The sequence below is a fragment of the Gymnoscopelus braueri genome (genome assembly GCF_963280865.1).
Source record: "Gymnoscopelus braueri genome assembly, chromosome: 7".
Lineage (NCBI taxonomy): Eukaryota > Metazoa > Chordata > Actinopteri > Myctophiformes > Myctophidae > Gymnoscopelus > Gymnoscopelus braueri.
Window position 1 is genome coordinate 30,313,164 of NC_137608.1, and position 24,935 is coordinate 30,338,098.

Consider the following 24,935-nt stretch of genomic DNA (forward strand, 5'->3'; position numbering starts at 1 on the left):
AGGAAGTTGGTAAAATAAAATCTGGCAGTACAATTTAGAGTGGCCTATATGCAACAGGTAGTTGGGAAGTCTGGAGCCTTTGCTATGAAACGACTTAAGGATAACGCACGCAAATCCAGGGTCCATTGTGCTGAATGAACTACATATGGCAGCATCTGTAACCACACTAATCCCGTGAATACACTTCCATTCAGCCCACTGCTATATTGCCCATTTATTCCCCTCTATGGCAACCAACAACAGCCCTTTCCTTGTGGCCTCACCCACTTAAACACACAGACTTGTCAGTCGGTGAGTCCGTTTCTTTGACCCCTTGCTGCTGGGGAAGAGGAGTCGTTGAGAGGATGTTTATTGCTGTCCATCTGTTTGAATGGTGCTTAATTTTTATGCTTTCCAACCACAAAAGAGAGTGAGACAGCTGCCACTGAAGACTGCTGGAGCCAACCGCTTCCCCGCCACTCCACCCCAACACCAACCCACACTCCAGTTAAATTTGGGGGGAAATGCCCCACTCATTCTAATCTGGTAATCAACCAATTGCCAGCTTTGAGCATGTTGATTATAAAGCCTAATTTAAACATTTCTGTTAGAAAAATCTGTCATTTTTGACAAGCAACGCTAGGTGTATCATTATGTCCTCTGGAGGTGGTGTGTTTGGGTGACGGCCCTGAAAGTCTACAGGTGTTTCTCTGCAGTGGAAGATTCTCTCTGTTGGTAGGCAAAGCACATTTTGCCTGTTTCAGATCTGAGCATAGTTGACTTTGGCATCTGTCAGCATAATAAATCATTGTCACTGCTTCTGAACATTCCCCCTAGCTTATAATTATGTCTAAGTGAAATCCGCCCTGAGCCTGGGATCAGTTGGCTTATAGGTTATTACTGAGAGAATTAACGTGGGTTCCAGTAAATAATTACAATATTAATAATAAATGATATAAATATTAATATTATAAAAAAATAAATAAGAGATTAATTTCTCCTTTTAGCTTTTTCTAAATTGTATAGTTTTCTTTTTTTGTCATGATTAGGGCTATCACGTTTATGACATTTTACTTGACGATTAGTTGTCTTAAAAAATTGCAATTAACAAACATTGCACAACATATGACATATAACTTAAATATACAAACAGATGACTGACGATGATCAAAATCAATGACTGACGATAACCAAAACCAATTATCAAAATAAATAATGTACTCTGGCCAAAATAGTATTACTATTTTTGAAAATGTATGAATGTTTTTAACATGGAAACGATTAGGACAAATATGCAAAATGTTTAATTATCTCAAATAATTGCAATCATTGTGGCAGGCCTAGTATAGACATGATTGCTCAGAGGAGTCCCTGTCCTCTGCATCTGTGGGGCTGATTTTGCATGTGGGAACTGGGAATGTCTCGCATAATGATTTGTAGCTGGTCTTGCTGTCCATGTGACCGTCCTTTCTCCCTGGTGGGCAGGAGACTTTCACACATGTTCAAAATAGAGCAAGTGCATTCTGTGGCTAGTATGGGACCCCTGGGCCCCAGTTTTATGGTTCTCTGGGCTCTTTGTGTGTTGACAGGGGCTCAACGGTTACAGTTAGGCATAAAGAATAGGCTTGTTTTGGAGTCTCCCACTGCGGTCCCCAGGTCTCCTTGCCCCCCAGAGACGGGGTCCAAAATGTCAGCCTTGTCATGAGCAGAGGGATAAATCGGAACAATTGCACCAGATTGCATAACTTCTGTCTGAGTCTATTTTCAGATGTTGTGGGTTCATCTGGACTTTTATAAAGCTTGTCTTGTACTTAAAATATACTGTATGGTGTCTGTCATCACAATCATCATATTCTGTGTATTGCGTTTTGATGATAACTCACCAAGTTCAAACTGAATGGAAGGGCATGTCTGGTCCTTTACCACAACATGATTTTGCAAGGCTACACATAATTGAAGGATTTGTTCCAGCATCATGAAAACCACCTCCCTACCAATCTGGGAACCCATCGATTAAAAAAGAGGGGAAAAAATCCTTTGAATTTGCTGGCTGCTGAATCTGTCTTAAGAGATTACCTACACAGAGGGTGCAGTTCATTTGAATAAGAAGTAAGTCCTGAAAGCAAGCTGCTGCATGCATCTCTGCTCTTAGCACAACCTTTACCTTATACATTCTAGACATACAAAATATTGTGTGCTGCAGACCAGAGACCACTGATAACAGTTGTTGACTCAGGGTTTATTGTAGTCAATACAACTCAGGATAGTAGTAACCATTGACCCCTGTCATTGTTTGACCAAAACCCTCTATACTTTAGTTGACCGGGGTCCCCCAAGGCTCTATACTAGATTATCTAGTATTTTCCTCTGCACCAAATCTCTTCACCGAAGATGGAGATCTACAAGCTCGCAACGTGACACGTGAGCTTGTAGATCTATTTTAGCTGAATGTTTGCCCCAGAATAGGGACGCTAGGATTCAAGTAGTTCATGGTGTATTTTTGGCCTCACCTGGAGCAACTGAGCTCTGAGCTCTACGTGGACAGAGGTCACAGTGCACACCTGATTCATTCTGCTGGCCCTGTCATCCTGCTCATAGGTATTTACTCCCTTCATATTTGTATGAAGCATTTCCCTTGTGATTATCGCCTTCAGTTTTAAAGGTGTCGGGGGGTTCATTGTGGGGGACGGGTGGGTGAAAATCATTTTATAGGCTGCTTCATCTTTCCCACACAGCTGTCACAGTACAATTTATTTATTTACACTGTAATATTCGATCGCTAGCAGCAGTATTTGGATATTCAAACACTATCCAAACACACAGCCGTTTCAGGCAGATAAGAGCATGTTGTTTGATAAAACAGGAAACTTCTGTCACTGGCTAATGCTAAAAATAGCCTTGTGCTTTGGCCAAATGTGCTAAGAATAAATGCTTTGAGATGAACTACTGTACATACACACTCCTGGAAGATGAATGTTTAGTGTATTGTTTTCTTTGAACAATTATTTGGATTTGAACACAAATGAATACATTTTACGATTTAAAATATGGCACAGAATATGACTATCATTACAGGTTATAAACAAAACACTGTGGTTTACTCAAAGAGGTTGATTACTGCTTGTGTCAAACTCGGTATAGTCATCTGCCTGCATTCAAGCTAAAACTGAATTTTGATGGCATGTTCACGAATACGTTGCTGTGGAGATATAACCACCGCCACATAAAGAACTCTTTAAGAGTTAATCTGTTCTCTGGATGCCTTGCCATTTGTGTGAATGCACCATGTGAGAGTATAGCATGAATAAGTGACTGCATGTGAATTCAGATAACAGCAGCCTGGTCCCCTGACAGAGAAATGGAGGTTGTAAAGCAGGGGAGTGACGCTTCGCCACAGTATCTCCCTGTTCATAGCCACTTATCTCAAGCACATTGTGTGTGGCATATAGCCATGGAAGACTTTAAGAAATATATGCCTTCTGCCTTCAGAAATGTCAGCCAATAATTCAATCTCATTAAACCTCAGATTTGGCATCCTGCTGTCAAAGCATCTTCTCTTTCTCTTCCTGCATCTCTCACTCAAGTGAACCAGCACACTTCAGCAATTAGTCCCCATCTGTCTAGAAGCAACACCCTGCCAAATGGAAAAATCTGGAAAAAGACTTAAAGGTGTGCTATGTATCCCCAGCTGCCCACTGTTCTGAATCTTACCTCACGCTTAAGGGTTCCAGAGTTTTGAAAAACATCTGTTTGTATCTTCTTGTCACACACCCTGTGGCCTGAGTCAGATACATGTAGCAGGTGCTTTGGACTCAGGAGAAAGATTTAGGAGATCTTTAATCTCTTATCTGACTGTTTTAACAGTCTCTATCTATTCATAGCGTCTCACGGATGGTGAGTACCTTGGAGATAACCGTGTACATGAAACTTATGCACAGCATGACTTATTAATGGTTGTGTTTGGCCTTTTCTAAATGCCGGAGGAGATTATACATTATGTTTGGAGAAATAACATTCTGTGAGTGAGAAAAAGAGAAGCATGAGTAATTAACTACAGGCCAAACCATTATGGTGGGAAATGTCTGCTTTAACTGAAATGTATTTGATAGCGGTTTTGATCTTTTATATGTACTAAATCACAAAAAGCTGTACATTTGTAGTAATAAATCAAATGTACTTGAAAGGCAAATCTGAAGTATGGTTTGGTTTCTTTCGAGGAGTAGAGTGGTATAGACTGAGTAGTCAAAGATGGAATAGGACTGTGTTTCTTTGCCTTCCTCTCTGAATCCCTCCGGACAGAGGCATTTCCTGAGATCCACCAGAAATTGTCCAACGGATGTTGATGTTTTGCTTTCCACCCTTCTGTGTTTAAAGAGGTGGATTTCTCGAAATATACACAGCTCATTTGTTAAAAGTTGTTTTGCTTTGTCTGTCTCTTGCTCTGTCTGTCTAGATGAGAGGAGTTGGTATCACTGGGTCTGATGAATGTAGCAGGATAAAGTGTTCTAGTTCTTAAAGTTGTACAATGCAGATTCACAAATAACGATTTTTAGCAACCTCTGCTGGTCACTACCGTCACTGCATACAATTTACGTAGTCCTCGATTACCCAGAATTCCATTTGTTTTCACCGGAAGCCGGAAGCGTTTCAAAAAGCGATCTTTTAATTGTTTTATACTATCTGCGGATCGTTTCTCTTAGCCAGTGGAGCATTAGTTACCATGAGCTGTGCTTTCTTTTTCTGTTCTTTTTCGATCTTCCAATCCTACATTCTCTTAAAATCAGCATGAGGTTCCTTTTTGTTATTAGCGCGGTAGTTCCTGGCCAAACAGGAAACCGTTGCGGTAGTTCCGTTTTCTGGCCAGATGACGTCATTTTCCCGGGAAAGTCCCCCCCGACAGCGTTCAATACAAAATATATAAATAAAAGGCTTCCGGGGGTGAAATTCATGGAGTGGGTGTTGTGAAACTTTTGCCAGTTTTGTTGAAAACGTTACGTTACCTAGTATTACTTTAAGCATCAAATTATTTTCAAACTTGGTATTTCATACCACCTCACCTCCATGCTTTTCAATAATTAAACCAACAGAGCCAGGCAGTCACCCACAGCTTTAAGTGTGACTTGTGAGCAATGTGCCATATTTGGAGTCGGTGTCACCTCATCGTGTTGCAGGTCTGGGTCTGCTCCAAGAACAATGTCAGCTGAAGTGAAGAAATGGACCAATTTAATGCCAACTGGACGTTTTTTTATGGCGGGCATTCCACATGGCTGTGTGTGTTCTGTTATACTCGTAAAAGCTAATAACAGGTTATAGACAGCTTTTCTGTCATGTAGTTGACTATGGAAAAAAGGAATGCTCAAAGGCTAGGTACGGTGACAATAACAAACCAAAGTTTGAACAACAAAAGAAAATGTAAACTGAGAACTTGGGAGAGTTTTATGTAGCAAAAAGTGAACTGATACCATAGGAAAATAGTAAGGCGGTGTCTATAGAGGTGGTCTAACGTTGCCGATCTCAATGTCATCAATAGAATACATCTGACTAAGTATAAATAAGCCAAGAATCTCAATCTACCTCATTCAAAGGCGAATCCCTTCCCCGGCCAAGGGCTGACTAGTTGGGCTTAATTAGGCTTCTGATCTTCAGGCATGACTACTCAATTACTTAAGCACAAAGACATGTAATTTAATTTCAAAATACAGATTTATAAAAATAGATGTCTTTGTATAATGTTTCGTGACTAAGCCTGTTGACAGTGAACAAGCATTTGATTAGTAGCGGGTGAGCGTAATGACAGCAAACCGAGAAAACGGTATCACATTGGGCAGATTGAATGAGAAAAATAGAGGGCTCCTTGTGCCTCTGTTGACCTACATATGAAACCATTTGATCAGACGACCAGCAACAAAATGTAGGCCAGAAGAATCATCCTAACCAGTCAGTGGTCTGACCTGGATCCGTGCTCTCTCTCTCGTCTAACCTGATAGTGTGGAGCCATACGAACAGTAGAAATGGGTCAGTCAAGTCTAGTTTGACCCTCTCTTATTCAGAAGGTTGGTTCAACCCATACAGTAAACTACGAAGTGTTATTTTGACTCCACAATGTTACATTCAGGATTTCTAAAGTCTGACTGAAGGTTCTTTGAGAAGGTCTTGATGGTGTTTAAGCAGCCACGACTAATTTATACCTCATCGCACAACACTTTCAGCACATGTTGTAAGGCAAAGTGTTTTAACTTTCTCTAACATCTGTTTATTGCAGTTTTTTCCTCACATAAGGTATTTTCAAGAACAATAAAAAACAGGATTTAACTTTTAACACATGAAGTGAACCCTATACTTTTGTTGTTGGTCAAACAGTGAAAATAGCCAATGTACAAGAAGCTTGTGTTGCTTGTAGATTTGCTATTTTCACCACATGCTTGCCGAATGTTCATCTATTTTTGCCGAATGTTTATCCACACTTTTGACAAATGTTTGCCTATTCATTATTACATGCCCAGAATAGGGATGCTTCTTTCTCTGCACAAGCTAGTGTACAGGTCCTTGCACACCGGGGCTATTTTTTCATGCGAATAATACGTTTTTTTTAAAAAACCTTATAAAGTCAATGCAAGCGTAAATGGAGCGAAAAAGCGAAGCGAAAAAGCGTCTTTTAATTATTCGGAACGAGTCCGAATTTTGCGTATATTCGCATATTCGCCGGTGTGTAACCGCCTTAACTCTTCAATGATTAATCAACATGCCAATGTAGCGTCTGCGACCTGTAGGACTGTCAGTCACATTTACACTAGAGTCCACAATGATGCACAACGATGTTGTCAAATAATGGCTGATATATCGGATAAACTTATATATCGGTCGGGCTCTAATTCACACTGTGCTTGCATGAGGCTCAGATCTGTTTCCAGTGCGTCATTGCCATCCTATAGTCAGTGCATTGTTGATGCCCCATACCGTACCCCACTCCGACCCACAATGCATTCCTGTATCTGTCCTTTCTTTATGCCTGCTCTTTGAAGTGTAAAGGAGTCATTGTTTTCCCAGGTTTGTTCTGGGCCTCTGGCCTAACATCCTAATACCGAGTTCTTAGTGAGGGATAAGCTATCCCACACACGTCCTGCTGGAGACAGAGAGCTCGATCCCAATGCTTTTGTCTTGTGCCTGTTTCTCCATTTCACTCTGCCACTCTCATGGTTCTCCTTCCCCTGCCAGTGCCACAGACACTGGATAGGCCTACACACCGGGCAGTATAGCAATTAACAACCTAAGCTCATTTCTTCTGATTCAATTCATAGGTTTTTTTTTTCCTACCCCAGCGGCTACTGAAGCTATTCAGAAAATCCAGCAGTCTCATACAGAGTTATGCTCATTATATGATTATATTCCCATCTAGAAGGGTGTGGTGTTTGTGTACAGGCCACTGTGTGCATACAGTACATTGTTTGCCCGCGGTGTTGGGGGAAATGATTTAAGTGAATGTTATGATGGACTTGAGTTCTGTCCTAAGATGCAGAGACAGGTAGCAGACAGCTTCATGGGTTGTTTTAGTGACAAGAGCAGGGCAACATGAACTATGCAATTGTTTGTTTATTCACGTCTATCTCCTGTACCACTCCGGCTCCCTCAGTGGCAGCTGGTAATCTACTAGAGCTCTGTTACAAGGAGTGTCCTGTGTCCTTATACGGGCAAATTCACCCATAGTTCTGACACTGGAGCTTTAAAGCTCTGATCCGATCTGCTGCCTGGCTGCACTCTAACCTCAGCCTGCTCTGGAAATTATTAGTCTCACCCTCATTTCACACACAAAGGCACGTGTGCACACACAGGCACGTGCACACAAACACGCATGCCTTTTTTGTATCATGTACAGTAGAATGACACTTAAAGCCTTTTAGTGGTGTCTGTATGTCCATACACATTATGCATGTCAACTGACAGTTTACAAAGTGGTAAACTACAAAAACGGCAAGTGAGGCCGGCACAAATTGCACACTGCTGTCAGTCAAAAGGTCGGGACAGAGCCCGGAGGTTGTTATTGTGCTTCTAGATGGGGTTGGGAGCAGGAGAAGGAAGGGGAGGAGGGATTCCCTCCGTGCACCAGGCGGTGATGTAGCCTGTAGTGTGTAGTGTGACTCACTGTAGTAGAGGAGCAGGTTGCTGGTCTACCCATGTGACTGTGACTCAGTGCCACAGGGAGACTGGTACTTTGACCTTTTCAACTGCTCAGACCAGTAGATAGTGATAGGCCTACAGACAAACGCAAACAAGAATCTGTTGTATTGTTCACTGTTCACCCTAGATAGTACATCTTGGAGATAAGAATAAGCTATTGTCTTTCTATCAGGACTCTGGATTGTGTTAGCCTCATCTGTGACCTCCCCCTCTGCTGTAGCTCCGGAACTCAGTCACATTATAGTAAAGATCTGGCTGATGGGGTGACCTGTTTCTGCAGTGGAGGGGAAAGTTAGAGATGGGACTAGACTGGAACTAGCTTATAGTTGGCGAATGTGGTTTTGTACTCCTGCTTGCTTCAGAACGGAGGCCTGTAGATCAGAAATGTTCAGTTGATAAAAACATTGGAATTTCTGGTACTTATTTGTTATGTATTCCTTTTCTGTAATTGGTGTAATAAGACAATACATTTGGGGTTATAATAAATGAATCTAAGCTTGTTATAATTACTAATACTATTTGCTTTATAGTACCGTTGTAACTCAGTTCAATTGTAATGTCTCCAGTTTCACATGCTTAATGTAACACTGTGTTGAATTATAGGTAGAATTTATGACACAAAATTGTTATAGTGCACAGTTAAAAGAAACATATTAGCCTAACCAACCAATTTACTGCAGTTCAGTATATTTACTGCATTTCAGTGTATTTAATATAAAAACAAAACCTTCTTGATAAACTTGCTGAATTGAAAGGGATCATTTACATATCCAGATAAAATAAGTGACTTATTTAAACAATATTTAAAAAGCATCTGTGTTTTGCATAGTGGATTAACTGAGGCAGGAATGATGTAGCCTGGAATCCAGACTGATTTGCGCCGTTCAGCAATTTTTTTTTCCTTCTCACTTCGCATCAACAAAGAATAAAGAAGCGACGTGAGAAAAAACCTGCCAAATGAAGCGAATCAGTCTGGATCCCAGGCTAGGAAGAGTCCTCTGGAGTCATCCTTTAGTGAGTGGCATTACTGATGACATTTGGCTTACAGAACTTTGCTTCCAAAGAAAACATGTTTTGGCCAGAAGAGCACTGCATAACATCCCAAGTCCATTTATGCAACATTAATGTGATATCTGCTCTTAATCACAGTGTGACATGGCAAGATTTGTCATTCAGGTTTATCTAGGTTATACTATTAGTGACAATGATGAAGTGGTTGCAGACAGTGGACAAAACGAATTGGTTGAAATTCCTTAAAGTAATCATTTTAATTTCTTATAGAACAAAATACAGGGGTAGTTATTACTGCTAGCGTTCAAAAGATCTTCATCTTTCTAAATCTTGCCAAAAAGCACTGATCTGTAAGCCAACAACTATCTTGTTGTTGTTAGCTTGTAGAGCAATTAATTTTGGCAAGCAACAACAACCTTGTACTACAGAGTTTAAATTAGGCATTAGCCCATCCCTGTAGACTGTCAGACTGTCCCATTCATTGACTCAGGTGACTCTAGTACCAAGGCCACCTGTGTGACAGCAACTTCCTCAGTTGTCTAGACCGTAATCACAACGGGACACTGGTGTGATTCAGAGGGCTGACAGCTTGATGATGTGTTTATGACGGTGTCTTCTTCAGTGAAACATGCTGTGTGACCTGCTTAAGTGCTTTTGTTATCTCAGTTACCTGGCTAATGCACGTTTCCTGCCTGCTAACCGTGACAGGGTGTTCCTGTTTCCTTTTGTTCTCACCACCACGCTCTGGGAATTCTAGGGGCGTAATGATATCAAGAGGTGGTACACAGTAAAATCCTGGGCCGGCCTTGTGTTAAATGAAAGCTCGGGACTTTACTCTGCAGGTGCTCAGTGGCTACAGTAACTGTTGCAGTACAAAGTGTTGTTTGTCTGGCTCAGCAACGGTCACCTGTGTTTTCTTACTTTTTGACTAGAGTGACGGTTGGTTACCCAGAAGCCTTTGGTTGCATTTGAAAAATGCTGTCATTGGTGTGAGGGTGTCAATGTGTAACTCAGGACTCTGACCTTTTTTTCCCCCTTTCTATCCCTCCCGTTTGACACTTTTTTCCTCTGCCACAGCCACAGTTCGCTCTCTGTACTGGTTAGCCTCATCGGGGGATTATGTCAAAAGCATTCTGAGTCAACATGAATGTGTTTCCGTCTCTGGTCCTTTAACCGTTATTTTATGTTTTCTTTGGCAGAGGCCCAAGTTAAAGGTGTGTGTTATGTGCTTTTGATTGGGCGATCCTCATTACCTTCCTGTGTAGGGCCAAAGTTATTGGCCGGTAAAATCCCTCCTTTTTTTAACAGTCGGAAGGACAGCCATGTACTGCTCTGGACTTGTGCCAATTGCGTCATCAGCAGCATGCATGTCACACTCGCAATCAGAGATGACTTGAGATGAAGCAGTATCAACTGTTTGGACCATCTGAATATGTTTGGCATATGTGCTGTTAGGGCAGGTGGAAGTCGGTGTACTCTGTACTGATGATCACAAGTTTGGCATTTAGTATGATCATTAGTGTTACCTTGTGGTTACCTTGTGGTCTTAATAACCTTTGATCTGCTTGTGTTGGAAAAGGTTCCTGTAATTGAGTTGGACAGCAAGTTGTTGGCAGCCTATCACGTGAGAGAGGGATGATCTCAACTAAAGTGAAGTCCTAACCTTATTTAATTATTTTTTATTGTTCCAGACTGATGTTTTATTTGATTTAGCTCTCTGTTTACAACTCTCTGCACATTCTTATGTATCTCAACATAATGTGGTCTGTTGAGAAATGCCAAGCAGCTGTTAACATTGTCTTGAGTAGTTTGTCTCACTCATCTATTTGAATAATGAACAAATGAATCGGTCAATTATAATTCCTAAATGTATACTTCGTTGTACGACACTGTCACGTGCTGACAATAGCTGATCATTTTCGGTGCTGTACAACGAAGTATAGATCAGGCTTAAGACTTGGCAGGATATAGACTATAACCAGGATCATAACATTATAATCACTACTCATCAGTAATTGAACTCTGAAAGTGTCATTTAACTCTCAAAGTGTGAAATTAACACTCAGGATCTTTGCTGTGTACTCTGAATTCACTAGGCTGTCTCTCCTTGTGAGTCAGCAGGAATGTGAAGAATGACCTGTGTGAGGCCTGGTCCTTTCCCACCCTGTTCTCGTCTGCCCATTTTTAGGCATGGCTCAGTCTCATTTTTCTTAATTCCTCTGTCTTCCTCTCTGCCTGCCATCCTATCTTATGTGTTCACCACTACGTTTTGCCCCTCCCTTGAGTCCCTTCCTCTGTCTCATATCCTCTGTTCCTCCTTGCTTCTTTTTTTTCCTAATTGCCTTCTCCACTTACCCATTCTGTTTTTTAGTCAGCTCAGCGCTCTGAATTTCCACAAATTGCAGTATGTAGGAGAGCCCCCTTGAGCTAGTGAAGCTGGGGTTGTGTATTTTACCAAACCACAGAGAGACCTCAAACCCGCTGACCCCTTCCCTCTCTCATGAGAACTCCCCCTCTGGGCCTGGCAGGGGGTGCACTGTTCCCCCTATCAACTCATCAGATGTGTGAGGCTTTTTGCCTAAAAGCCCCAAAAAGACCCTACTACACACACAATTAAAAATCAGTAGGCTGCTATAACACAAAGTGCTCTGTCTAGCAGGTGGGTAGCATGAATGCAGTGAGTGTAGAGATGTATGTGTGCTGTCTGTCAGAGGTGAAGTTGCTGTTCATCTGCATGTGTTGACAGGTTCCTGCTGTCAAACCACTGAGATCTGTCTCCCACATGACATGAGAGAGAGAGAGAGAGAGAGCTCCCTCTACCCTCCCATGCTTCAGGCTGTCACATTAAAGCAGGTGGCGTGTGTGTGCGCGTGTGCGTGAGTGTGTTACAGACATAATTCCAGACACGCACACCTTAATTATTATTCTGCTCTTTGAAAGAAACGACAACTTAAAGCTTAAAATCCATACGGTTTATATCTCTCCCAAGTTGGACGAGACATGTTGGGAGTTCCAACAGAGAGAAGCCATTGCAATGTATGAACTACGATGAGTAGATAGATGGTGGTGCATCTACCTACTGTAGTGAGAAGCCAGGCAGGGAGGGCGATCTCTGTGCTGCATTACGACTCCTACAAGTTGGAAGTGAGAGGAATAGCCATTCCGCATACGTCGACGTCCTCCCTGTAAAACTCTTCACTGTCAGTTGAAAAGAAGGGGCTGGTGACTTAATATGTATCGAATGAGATGTGATTGTCTATATTCTCCCACATGACACCAGCTCTAGGTTGGCAGTGACAGGGACTACACATGGGGGGAGGCTGACTGGGAATTGGCATAATGACTAAATTGGAGGGAAAATGGAAGAAAGAAAATGTCCAGATTGTTGCATTAAGTGTCCCTCAAAAAGACGTGAATGTCTCAAAAGTAATTTGCTAAGTGGGCCACTTCCTCTGTCTCATGCTTTTTTTCCACAAACTAGTTTAGCTGTGAGGTTGAGTGTCTGGCTCATAAGCAAGGCAGCAGCTATACCATCTTTAGAATGTGGCCAAACCTGGCTCAACCACACACAGTAGTCACATTTCACAACCTGGCCAGACGGCCACTATTACTGGCTGGAGCTGGCCACAAGCTTGACACTAACAACAATTCATGGCTGTTTAATCCAGGACAATGATTCCTGTGTATACTATGTTTAGTGTGTCTACTTTTAATGTTATACAAGTTATTTTTACATCAGAATAGAGACGCCATGCAATGTTGTAATGCTGTAATTTTTGGTGTGCAGATTTACAGTTTATCCTTAAAGAGCCAGCACAGCCTGGCTACTGAGAGAAGAGAAAAGAGAGTGCAGTATTTTGACCTGGACAACAGGGTGCATCTAGCTTCACTCTATAAGAGCAGAAAAAACTCTGCTGCAGCCTGCTATTCCTATGTCTGTTTTTCATTCTCTGCCCACTCAGGTGGTCCTGTCCTCACACTTTATTGAAGCTAAATCACTTGTTGCTGCCAAACTACAGTATAAAACTTTGCTGACTTCCAGCGAGGCTCTTATGACTAAAGCTCAATTAAAGGTAGGGTAAGTGATATTTTTTGGTTAAAACAAAAAGTATTTTGTTAAAAGGTTAAAGCACTATATTCTGATAGTAATCATTGCTATGAAGTGTTTGTTCAGTAACAGGAGTCTCCCCGTCTCTCCAACTCTTTAATAAACAGAAAATACATTTTCCGGTAGGTGTCAAAATCTCAGCCAATCAGGAGAAAGTACCAATTTTTAAGCTTAATTTTTTATAGTGTTCCAGTTCCAATTTTGCATGCTCATTTCTTAGTGTCATCACTTCCAATTTCACTTGTTTAATCTATATTCTGATTGAGTTCTCTATCCTGATTGGATAAAATTGCAAATGAAACTGAAACTGAAACGAAAATGCATTTTCTGTTTTATAGAGAGCTGGAGAGACAAGGAGACTCATTTTACTGAACAAACACTCTATAGCAATGAGTACTATCAGACTGTAGAGCTATTTAACACTTATTTTAACCAAAGAAAATCACTTACCCTACCTTAAGTCTACATAGCCAGACGATCAGAGATCTCCACCTACTGATAAGTCTGGGGACATCTATTTAAAATTAATTGAATAGGCTTGAACGTCCGAGAAAACCAGCAGTAACAAACTTACGCCCACTGCTTTTGAAAACAATCGTGATACCAATCCCATATTAAGGACCGACCTAAAGTATTTATATTGGGTCTGTGAAACTGTTATCTTTTTATTTCTGAATTGTTTTTGCATTCAGTTTTAACCCATTCATTGAATTTAGATGACACAGATGTATCAGTATACATTTTTACTCTGTCGCACCAAACGGGATACATCGGCTGCTTCATTGCCTAGCTCTATATATGATGAAAAGCAAATCAAGAAAATGTAAAGGAACCATTTGTCTAGGACCGATCTCAGATATGCTTTTTAAAATGCACTGTACTTGATATGCAGCTGGACGGCCATGCGTGTTTGGTGGGGCAGAGCAGCCAGATGTCTGCCCTCTCTTGTAAACGACTGTCTTAACAAGCTCGTTTTGTGAGGGTTAATTACAGAGGGCGACGACAGGGTGACAGGGCTACTGTTAGTACCGTGCGAGGAACGCCAGACGATTGTAGGTTGGCTCTCAAACTTGTTTCTCAAGAGGATGTTGAGATGAACTTCCGAACAGAAGGCCTCTGACGTGAACTGTCACAGAACTTTGTAAGAGCAATGTGGTTGGTCCATGCTTTTCAGCAACACAATTTATAATTACCACTTTCTTTACTCTTAAAATAGTCTGTGACCTCCTTTAGTCAGTTTTGGAATTTGTCATTTTGATGTGGTGTTTCAGATGCGACCATGCTTGTGTGGTGCTTTCATTCTGAGATGTGGCGGTTGAGTGTGAAGGTCATGGCCGTGAACTCTGTATGCCATGTGGCCGACTGTCTTGCACAGGCTGTCTTGACACCTGCAGGAGACTCATCTTTTTTTGGTTCTGTTTGAATGCCATGTGCCGGTAGTTGGATGGAACGATGGATCTGGACGAGAGGCGCCTCATCCGTTCAGCCATTCGGGATGTGAGGAGGAGGGAGATCGAAGACATGGAGGCCGCCCTGGCAAGCAAGCGTTTCCGTCCCACGCGACTCAACCCACAAGAGGACAAGGAAAACCAGCACAGGTGTGACTCCATACACAGACACACACTGTCATGCACAAACACACACACACACACACACTGAAGCACGTGGACCATCCTGTCGTAGTATAATGACAAACTGCACTAGGCCAGGTGAGCTGGAGACTTTGGAACAACACACAGGCCCAGATGCAGCATTCCCCAAACCCCTCAAGGGAAAGGAGGCTGCAGAGTTGGAAGTCTGGAAAAGTCATGCAGGGGAATCTTTAAGGGCAGGAGAAAACAACACCACTGAAGATTTTCTATTCCTTTATTATGTAATAGTTATTATTTTAATATGTAACTCTACTGCATCTTCAAGTCACATTGCCATACTTGACCTCATTAAGTTACTCTATTAAGCAGTTAAAACACATCCCATGAGAGAAGTAGTTTTGTGCCATTCATTTGTTTGTCTTTATTGGACCATTTAGAGGCTAATTAGCCTTTTACCGGTTCAGCGATGCATAGCCAACAGGAGTGGTCACTTAGCTGTTGTAGTTGGAAAAAACAACAGTGTGACCTCAGTGACATTGTCATCATTTTGCCATTAAACACACTTTAATTTTTCATTGGCTGTTCTAATTTCAAGCAGAACTACCAGGCTCTGAATGAGCAACACCTCCTTTGTGTTGCTCTAATCGTTATGGTTTTCGTTTTGTCATATTGTTTTGATGGTCTCTACTTCCGTCTCAGTGCATATAAAATAACGACTTTCCGTGGTGGCTTCAGGCTTTGTTTATCCAAACATTGGTTTCTGTATAATTCATTCACCATTGCATTGAAGCCACAAGTGTGCGATTGCTTCATCTTTTAATATTTGTCTTCAGGCTTGTTAACCACTTTCAACCTGGCGTCCCTATTTTGGGCATCATTATTGTCAAAAATGTAAATCAATTAAATTAAAATATACCCAATATATATAAATATACAAACAAGCTTGTGTGATCTACAACAACACTGTGAGCTTGCAGATCAGCTATTTTCATGCGATACCGACGTCCCAACGGAGTATAAAATAGGGCTTAAGTGGTTAATTAATGACTGGCTCTAGTTCAAGGCCAGGGGCAGGGCCCTAAGCATCTGGTCCCAGGGATAGAGCACAGATTTCACAAGGCTGGGATTGATGTGAAAAGGAGTAACCAACCCTCCACTTCCCTCCCGTTGCTACTGGATCCCATTAAGACCAGTGGCTGCTGGCTAATCACTTCCATTTGCCACTGTTTCCAGATTACTTGGGTTACAATAACAACAGAGGCGCCTCTCCAAAGCTCCTAGAGAGAGTGCACATGGCTGCACGTGAACACATGTTGTTGAGGGACACTGATCAATACACACACACACACACAAACACAAACAAACCCTTTCTGAAAGTTATATTATCCTGAGCTTCTCACTGGTGGAATTTGAAATATTCCTCTGCGACATTCCACACATCCTTTAATACCAATGAGGCGAGGAGGAGGAGAGAATGAAAGCAAGCGTATGAGTAATAGAAACCAACATGAAAGCAGGACCCAAAAAAAAATCTGAAATGTGAGGTTAAAAAGAAGGAGTATAAGATCCTTTGTCAGGAACTATGTGTTTTCTCCTTCATTCCTGCTAAGCTGTCACTTTTTCCACTCTGGATTTGGTAATAATCTCTTCCCAATGCTGATAGTTTTCTCCTGGCTCAGAGAATACTCTCTTGGAATTTGCTCTCTCTTGGATTTTTTTCCTTTCTGCCATATAGCCATCAAAGCTTAGCATGGTGTCGCTAAAAGCCCCATAGCTCCATAGACCCCACAGCCAGTGTTCATTTTTAAAGTGTAAAATGTTATCTCTCTGAGAGTTCAATTAACATTCCGGATTTGACTGTGTGTGTACATGTATGGCAGCCCCGGATGCAAATTCACGGTCGGCCATGAGTGACCAACGGTCTGCACTTTGCACCATAAGATCTGTTTAATGTCTTTTTCACAGGGCAGAACGCAGTGACTCCTTAGACATCCTCTCTGGGAAACTGCAGGCCATCCAAGATGTTGATGAGCTTACTAAACTGGTGAGTGTTGAGAAGAATCTGGCAATGAAATTGGTACATACTGGTACATGGTAATTGGAGTCTGATTTTTCCTGTTTTGTTTCGCATTTGGATATTGCCCACTCTGCACCAATTGTACACCTATCCACCCTGGAAGGAGGTCCCCCTTAGGAGGTCCCCATAGGTGTTTCTTTTCCTTGCCTGATCGATATAATGTACACAGTACACACACGCACGCACGCACAAACACATTCAAACTATATCAAGATCATAACCACAAAAAACAAGCCAGAGGGGTTGGTTGGAATAGGGGAGGTAAGTAGAGCTATTAGGGCGCATTAAACGCATGAATGTGCCTGCAACTTACACCATGGTGGGTGTTTTGATTTAAATTCAATTTGACAGCCGATAATACAGTTAGAAATTCAGCAGAGACATTCCACCTTTTGAATTTGCGTTTCTGAAGTACAGATTTATAATTTTTGGGTGCCTTTCCTCACCATGAAGAAATAGCTTGATCAAAATAATGTTTTAAAAAAAAAAGTTTGGGGAGGAATGTGGGAGACATTGGAACTGAACCTGAAGGTCAGCAAAATAGTGTATTTTTGTTTTGTTGAATAGAGTTGAGTTGGTTCTGATGTGCTTTGTCGTGCAGCTCCGTGGGGCCAGTGAGTACGAGGAGAGGAAGCTGATCAGAGCGGCTATCCGGCGGCTCCGGGATAAGGAACAGCAAGGTGAGTTGTCGTGTGTGTGTGTGGGTGGGTGGGTGTGTGTGGTACCAGTGGTAACTGATGCAGATTCTACCTGTGATGCCAAACCAGATAGTGAATTCCTACCATTCCTGATCCCTGTCTGGTCTGTGTGTGTGAGAGGCCCTCACCACTCACTCACACTGGGATGCATAGAACACACACACCTCTCACGCGCGTACACACACACCTCTCACGCGCGTACACAGTACACACACTTTAGTGATGACGTCTGTGTTATCCTGCTACCTGATAGAGGGACATGTTGGAACCCCTCAGATAATCCTGTCATCTGAATGCTCTGTTGTGTTGGTTTCCTCAGCTCCTATCTGATACATCAGGATGATATTGAGACGGTCCCATAACAGATTCTCTAGAACCACGTCCTAAGTAACCCTTTCCTGCATGTGTGTGTGCATGTGTGTGTGTGTTATTGTTTACAGGGACTTTAGACAGGAGTAAAGTCTCTGGTCACTACCTGGACACTGAGAGCCTGGCGCCCAAAAGCAACATGGGAACTGCGGTAAGTGCATATGTAAGAAGGACTACTAGAGAGATGGATATGATTTATCATTTAAGTAATACATGAAGCAGGAATCAGTAATAGCATTCCAATGTAGATATTACACGTTGTGTAAAAAGTTGTTAAAATTGGACTGTATCGCAGTGTGCACATTCTATTTTTAAAAACAAACCCGGCACAGACCAATTTGCGGGTGTTTGAGTACATGTTTGCACGACAACAGTGGCCACAGTTGTTTTTCTGCTGCCACAATGAAAGAATTCAGCAAACAACAGGCATTGTGACTCAAATCACACACTTTGTCATGACCATGGCCTCACTACTCACATCCATGCATGCACTGGCTGCCACGAAGCCAGGAATGCGTTTTGTTTCTTCTGCACCTTAATTTTTGGCTGAGTATGTGGAGAGAGAGAGAAAGAAATGTATTCAGTCTGTGCCTGACATGCAGTGAAGGTAGTAAATCCTCGGGGATGAGGACAGTGTTCCAGTCTGCACTGCCATTTTTCACACACCCGTCTACACAGGCAGTCACTCTTACAGTAAGGCCCACTCTAAATTAAAACTAGACTTAAATTTGATTAAGTGTGGAGGTATTTAAGTCTGTGTGTATATAAGACACGTAATTGCATTCCTTCTGATTTGAATTGTTTCATCATGAAACAAAATCATACAGATTGAATTTAAACTTTGCGGGCTGGGACACATCACACTTTATATTCCTGTCTGACACTTCTTTCTTGCCTCCTTTAATCAAGCACTCCAATACAAGTCTTTTCTCTTTGGTTGACAGGCCCTCTAGTGGATGGTGAGGTACTGTGTTTTGCCTTTGGTTTGTAACATTATTTCAGGGTTAAACTCAAGTTTTCATTTCAGATCAGTTGATTAGTTTGCTGCAGTGATAATGTATTCAAGCCAGTTCCCATGATAATGATTTATTGGGCTGAGAGAGCGTGTCTGAGGCTACTGTAGATGCTATCTTATCTGTTTTGTTTGATCAGTGTTTGTATGGGCCCACTTTGATAAATGGTCCAATTTCTGGAGACAGGATCTCTATGGGAAAACAAAGTTAATTTCTACTCATTACTACTGAAATTATGCCTGGTGGAAGAGTTATGCTTACATTAATTGTACAGTCATTAATGTTAGTAAAGAGTTGGTCCATAAGGATATACAGCTTTCTCTGGAGTACTACTTGACCCAAAAGGTGTAGATCTGATGGCTCGAATTGTAGATCTGTCAATGATGGGGTGGGGAGGATTTCCACACTCTAAATAATGCATGGCCAATGCAAGCAAAATGGCCACTGTGTGAATTATTGTCAGTTGCACGCACTCCTTTGTGTCACAGACAGTCTTTTTAGATAGGTAGTGGCTGTTGCAAGTTGAGGTCATAGGACATTCAAACAAGCCTATCTACCTCACTTCCTTTAACCACTTAAGCCCTATTTTATACATTTCCGTACGGTGGCGTTGTGCGGTGAAAACAGCCAATCTACAAGCTCACAACGTGTCACATCGAGCTTGTAGATTGGCAAATCTTTTCTTTGTAACAGTTTTTGTACATTTTTGAAAGTTTTGATTATTATTTTTTTATTATACCTACAATGACATGCCAAAAATAGGGATGCCAGGTGTTTAGGTGCTTGGACTGTAGCAGTGAGCCACAGGTGGTGGTGGGGATGTAGTGGAGCAGGCAGACAGACAGACAGGCAGGCCACCAGCTGTGGCCCAGCAGTCCAGTCTGTGCAGGAATTGGGGACGTGGCCAAAACCAACAAGCAGCCGCCGGCAGCAGGACTCCTTCTATTCACATCACATCACAGCAGCGGATCTCTTTGAGATGTGTGTGTGATTGTCCCCAGGCTGATGGACGTCCCAGATAGGACTCTAATACGCACATGCACGTACATCACGCACGTAGACTGTGTCCAACTTTAGAAACAAAATACTGACTTAAGAATTGACTGCTGGTGCAATCAAGACAAAAATGCAGTAGTGTTTTACATACAACTCATTTTGTTGTATTATGTATATGGTACAACAACAAAATGAGTATCTTATTCAGGTGAAAGACACATGTGTGTACAGTATGCAGCATGTGTATGTTTCATCAGTGGTTGAACGTTCAGGCAATTAGTGGTTGGCCTCAGCTTTTGCCTAGAAGACCGCAGCCTATTGGTGGATATCGATGACTATATTTTAATGCACGTTGTTGATTTTGCGGGGATAACTGAAGTAAAATTTTCCATCTGCCTAGTTTGGGGGGAAAAAGCATACTACACACATTGCTTAAAACGGTAATTATACGTATGGCTGAAAAAATGTTGGCTCTCCTTGCTGTGGGTTAAAAAAAAAACATGATTGTTCTAATTTCTTTTAGGAAAGTCTGAATAAAAAAACACAACATAATTATAACTCCAGTTGGAAAATGATTCTGTGTCAAATAATGTGGCAGTTCATATCTTCCTAAGAAAATAATAATAATTATTAAACCGTGGTCAAAAACAAAGACGGTGTGTGTCAAACGTTAATGTGTCAACCAGGCTACCCATTAACCTGTGTGTGTGTGTGTGTGTGTGTGTGTGTGTTGGAGGGTGAGAGCCCCGTGGAGACAGAATGGGAGGGAAGGGAAGTCAAGGGAGTGGCCTGTTGGTATTGTGTGTGTGTGTGTGTGATGTGGCTGAGGGATACTGAGGCAGAGTAGAGGACGTCCTGAGTGAGGGATATAGCTCAGCTGAGAGAGAGGGAGACCAGCAGCTCAGCCAAGGAGAGAAGGTAAATGGCAATCAGATATTTATCTTGCTGTGTGTCATGGACCTAGCTCTCGTCTCTCAACCTGATCACTTCTTTTGTGGAGAAAGTGTAATTTGTGGAGAAAGTGTAATTTGTGGAGAAAGTGTAATATTTTTTTTTTTTTTCAGGTTTGTCTTTGGAATGAGAGACCATTATTATATATATTTATAATATTAGCAATAATATGCCTCAGGTCTGAACTGTATTTAGTTACTAAACCCTGTACATTGAGTGTTTCTTACTAGGTGTGCATGTAGACTAGGTGGGTTGGAAGAGGTCAAATATATGGTTTGGTGGGAGGTGGTTGTACAGTGTGTTGACTGTCTTTTTATCTTGTATGATTGTCCTTTTTTTGGTCCAGCACCTTGCCATAAATGGTTTGTGGATGTGCGTGACTATTATGAATTGTTTGTATGTATAGACAGACCAGATTGCTATTTGTCTTCTGATCTCATCACAAACATGTTGTAAGATACCTGAGGCATTAGCAGCTTAAGGGAGAGCTGTCTGGACTGTGCCCAGTATCCGTGACAAACGGGGCTTAGCAGACAGAAAGGTGAGTGGATTGGGAAATACTCAGGTAAATATCTGACAGACAACAAAGCAGTGGATGGTTTTAAATAAGAGAACTGAGTCACAGAGTTGTGTGTGTGTGTGTGTGTGTGATGAAAAGATTACTACCTCATTCCAGCTACTGTATTTCAATTGGAGGTGGGCTGACTGTGTGGTTCCTCGGTCTTAGCGTGCAGTAATGGAAAATGAGCTACCAGGTTTCTCCTCTCTGATCCACGTGGAGGCAAGAAGATCCTGACCTCATCAGTGGAGTGATGGATTTAGCTTTCATGGAAAATGGGCCCATTGGAACCGAGCTCATTAATCCCATAGTGGATCCCAGTCGTCCTCGCTGGCCGATGAAGGGAGGCCCGCGTGTCTCGGTGACGATTCGACCTCTGATTCATTGTTGTTGGGTTTTTTTTGTGGTTCTGAAGGTTCAGAGGATTCCAGATGGCCCACGCCTTGCTGTGGTCACAAGAGAGGACAGTTGCTGTTTTTATGTTTACGGGGCTGAGCTTTCAGAATTATAGTCCGACACAACCGGTTCTCTCGTGGTCAGACGGGATGATCTGTGTTTGAAGCCGCGAGCCGCCACATAGGGGGGACGCTCTGAGCGGCTCAGAGCGCAGAAGTGGGAAGTGTTGGTCTTGGTTTCACTCTTTCAGGTCTCCACTGTTTAGGGGCCAGGGGACAGCGTGAAGCCACTAATGACAGCATGGAGGTTGGCAGCAGAATCCTGAACTCTTCTACAGCTCACGTTCCACTTTATCTCTCCACCCCCACCCCTATGCCTCGGTCTCTGTGAGAAATATGTTCCCTGTGGTTTAGTGGGAGCTGTGAAACGATTACCGTCTGTCTCTGTCTCTTGGTAGCTGCAGAGGAGCGGAGAGAGACAAAGGGAGGCGGTGGTTTAGACAGGTCATTCGCTTTAATTGTGTTTACAGCTGAAATGCCATTATCCCCCTCTGACTGTTTGAATGAAGAAAACTCAGAAGTGTCATGGAAGTGACCTTTCTCTCATGACACTTTTATGTTGAGGGCACACAGAGCCCTGTTGTTTGGTCTAAGAGTCTATCTGCGTTTCCCCAGCCTCATCATCAGACACCGTTAATGACCCATTAATAAAGCGAGCTAGAAATATGAGAGAGGAGGTTGTCCTGCACCCTAATCTGTGATGTCACCTTAATGGAAACGTGAATGGAAGCCTAACAATGGAGATGCTCAAGGCTGTACGTTGCTTTGACGTCACATTTAGTGCTACGGTTCTCTGGTTTCTTGCTCTCGGGAGAGAGTTGTTCATTTTCGCAAATACAGACTGGACCGTCCTGGGTGTTATAGCATGTTATTCACAGTCACATCTTGTGTGAAGTATTAATTGTGTGTCACCTTCCTCCCTTTTTTAAGCTGAAGGGTAATAATATAATCCCGAGGCTCCTATCTTGTGTTTGTGTTCCTGTCTGCTGTGACTGTGTCTGATTACATTTTGTATTGGGTCTGATTGAATCATTCCGTCCTGTAATCCACTCAGGTGTGGAAGGTCATAGTCAACAGAGCAGAATGCATGAGATCTTTCTCACCTCAACCTTTCAGGTGTGTTTAAACTGGAGCAGGTTTTTTTGTTGACATGCCGTCATTCAAAACAGCTGCAATCACACGCTGCATTGATTATTTAAGACCCTTTCACAATGCGATGCTGTGATTTTATTCTATTTTATTTTGCACTCTGCTGCAGACACCTCTGCTAGTCTCTGATCAACGATAACCTTATTTACAAAGCTGATTGTGCGTGTGTGTGGTGAGTGTGTGTGCTTGTGTTTGGAAGATTGTTTTCAGCACTTTTGGATGCTGTGGAAGGCAGTAAATCTGGCATAAGTATAGTTAGATTGTTTAGTTTCAGTGCATTTAAGGTCATGTCCTGTGTATTTTTCCAGAATCAAGCCAGGACCAAGCCCAAACATTGGTTTGACTATTCTTACACTAGATGCATCTTGCCAAATGCTGTACGATTTCAGTACCATTTTTGAATTAAAGAATGACCCACAGTGTGCACAAAAGAGCCATTTTCACTGGTAGCCACAAATTTAGACCAAAAAAAAAGGTTTCTCAGGCGGTGGAGCTTCGTGGATTAAGAATATATTCTGGACATGTGTGCGAGTGTGGTGGCATGCCTGGTGTTTGTGCAGCTGATTCTGCTGTGGAGTTGGTCCAAGTTGTGCTCCAGAGACCAAACGGTAGTGGCAACATCTATGTTTCCCTCACCACATCTCCCTTTTCTCCTCCATATGCCAAAATGTTTCCGTCTCTCCATCAAGATCTCTCTCCTGCTGTGACTTTCCTTTATTAATGCAGATTAAGGCCAGACTGTTATACTTTGACCTGGCCGAGCATGACATGCTGATTGATGCTCCACTCCACACAAACTGGGGTTACTAGGAGAGGAGCTTGCCAAAGCTAACACAGTTGAGGGTGCATCTCAGGTGCATCAATGGATGGTGTTGGCCCACTTGTTGGTTAGGGAGGGGTTTCTGCAGAAAACAGAGCTTTTATTATGTCAGCTGGCCAAAGCTGGCTCTCACCATGACCTCATCAAGGCTGTCTATTGTTTGTAGAGCGTTTGACCTTGACCTCCAACATAAAGCTCTGTTGATTGCTAATAAACTTGCAGAAGATAAAAGGCGACCTGATGGGTTACCTTATCTGATGTACATTGACAGGGTTGGGATGGGTAGTTTGGCACTGACTGGGAACACTCCCTATCAGTATGGTTTGAGGTAGGGGCAGGGCATCATGAACTAAGAAATTAAAACACTTAATGCCTTTTGCACAGTGTATTGAAATGAACTAAGCATGTGTTGTTTTTACAGGACACTGAGCGTGAGAGCTTTTGCGAGCGAACACGAACCAGATCACAGATCCCGGAGTTTCGCAGCCAGCAGACACATCAAGGCAGAGAGCTGCAGAGGACAGGTGAGCAACAGCTGTTCAGCACCAAACACTTCATCTGACTATCCTTCAAATTAGCAGCCAGTTGTTCCTTCTGTCTACACAGAACATACATGACCATACATACACACATACTGACTGGCTCTGTAGTTCCTCTCATGTTTAGCCATGCCCCACTGTTAGGATCGTTGTACTACTGAAATACAAAAGCATGTGTATACTGTAAACCTTCACCTAAAGGTCATGTTTGGATAGGAGCTAAAAACTTAAACACAACACTGACCACCTCTGTTGCCTATACCTACCACCACACATCCTTGCATTGATCCTCTCAGTGCAATTTCCTCTGGATTGCTTGTTAAAATAGCCTGCCAAAGGAGGCATTCTCCTGAGGTGTTGGTCATGAGGTCATATTCGTGTAGGCTGTTTTAGCCCTTTTACAACTTTATTAACTTTTTGAAGACACCCACAGTCACAGACTTA

General features: G+C 42.3%; 1 protein-coding gene across 2 annotated transcripts in view; it reads left to right on the top strand.

The window, feature by feature from the left end:
• smtnb (smoothelin b) overlaps positions 1 to 24,935 on the top strand; it is a 52,118-nt gene that overhangs the window by 2,293 nt on the left and 24,890 nt on the right. The window contains exons 2-6 of one of the 2 annotated variants that reach the window (XM_080432543.1): positions 14,714 to 14,871; positions 16,831 to 16,909; positions 17,544 to 17,622; positions 18,081 to 18,160; positions 24,374 to 24,476. In XM_080432543.1, the coding sequence (XP_080288669.1) occupies positions 14,714 to 14,871; positions 16,831 to 16,909; positions 17,544 to 17,622; positions 18,081 to 18,160; positions 24,374 to 24,476 (499 nt within the window). Of the gene's footprint in view, positions 1 to 14,713; positions 14,872 to 16,830; positions 16,910 to 17,543; positions 17,623 to 18,080; positions 18,161 to 20,825; positions 20,937 to 24,373; positions 24,477 to 24,935 lie in introns of those variants that run through there. The other variant, XM_080432544.1, reaches the window with a different exon arrangement.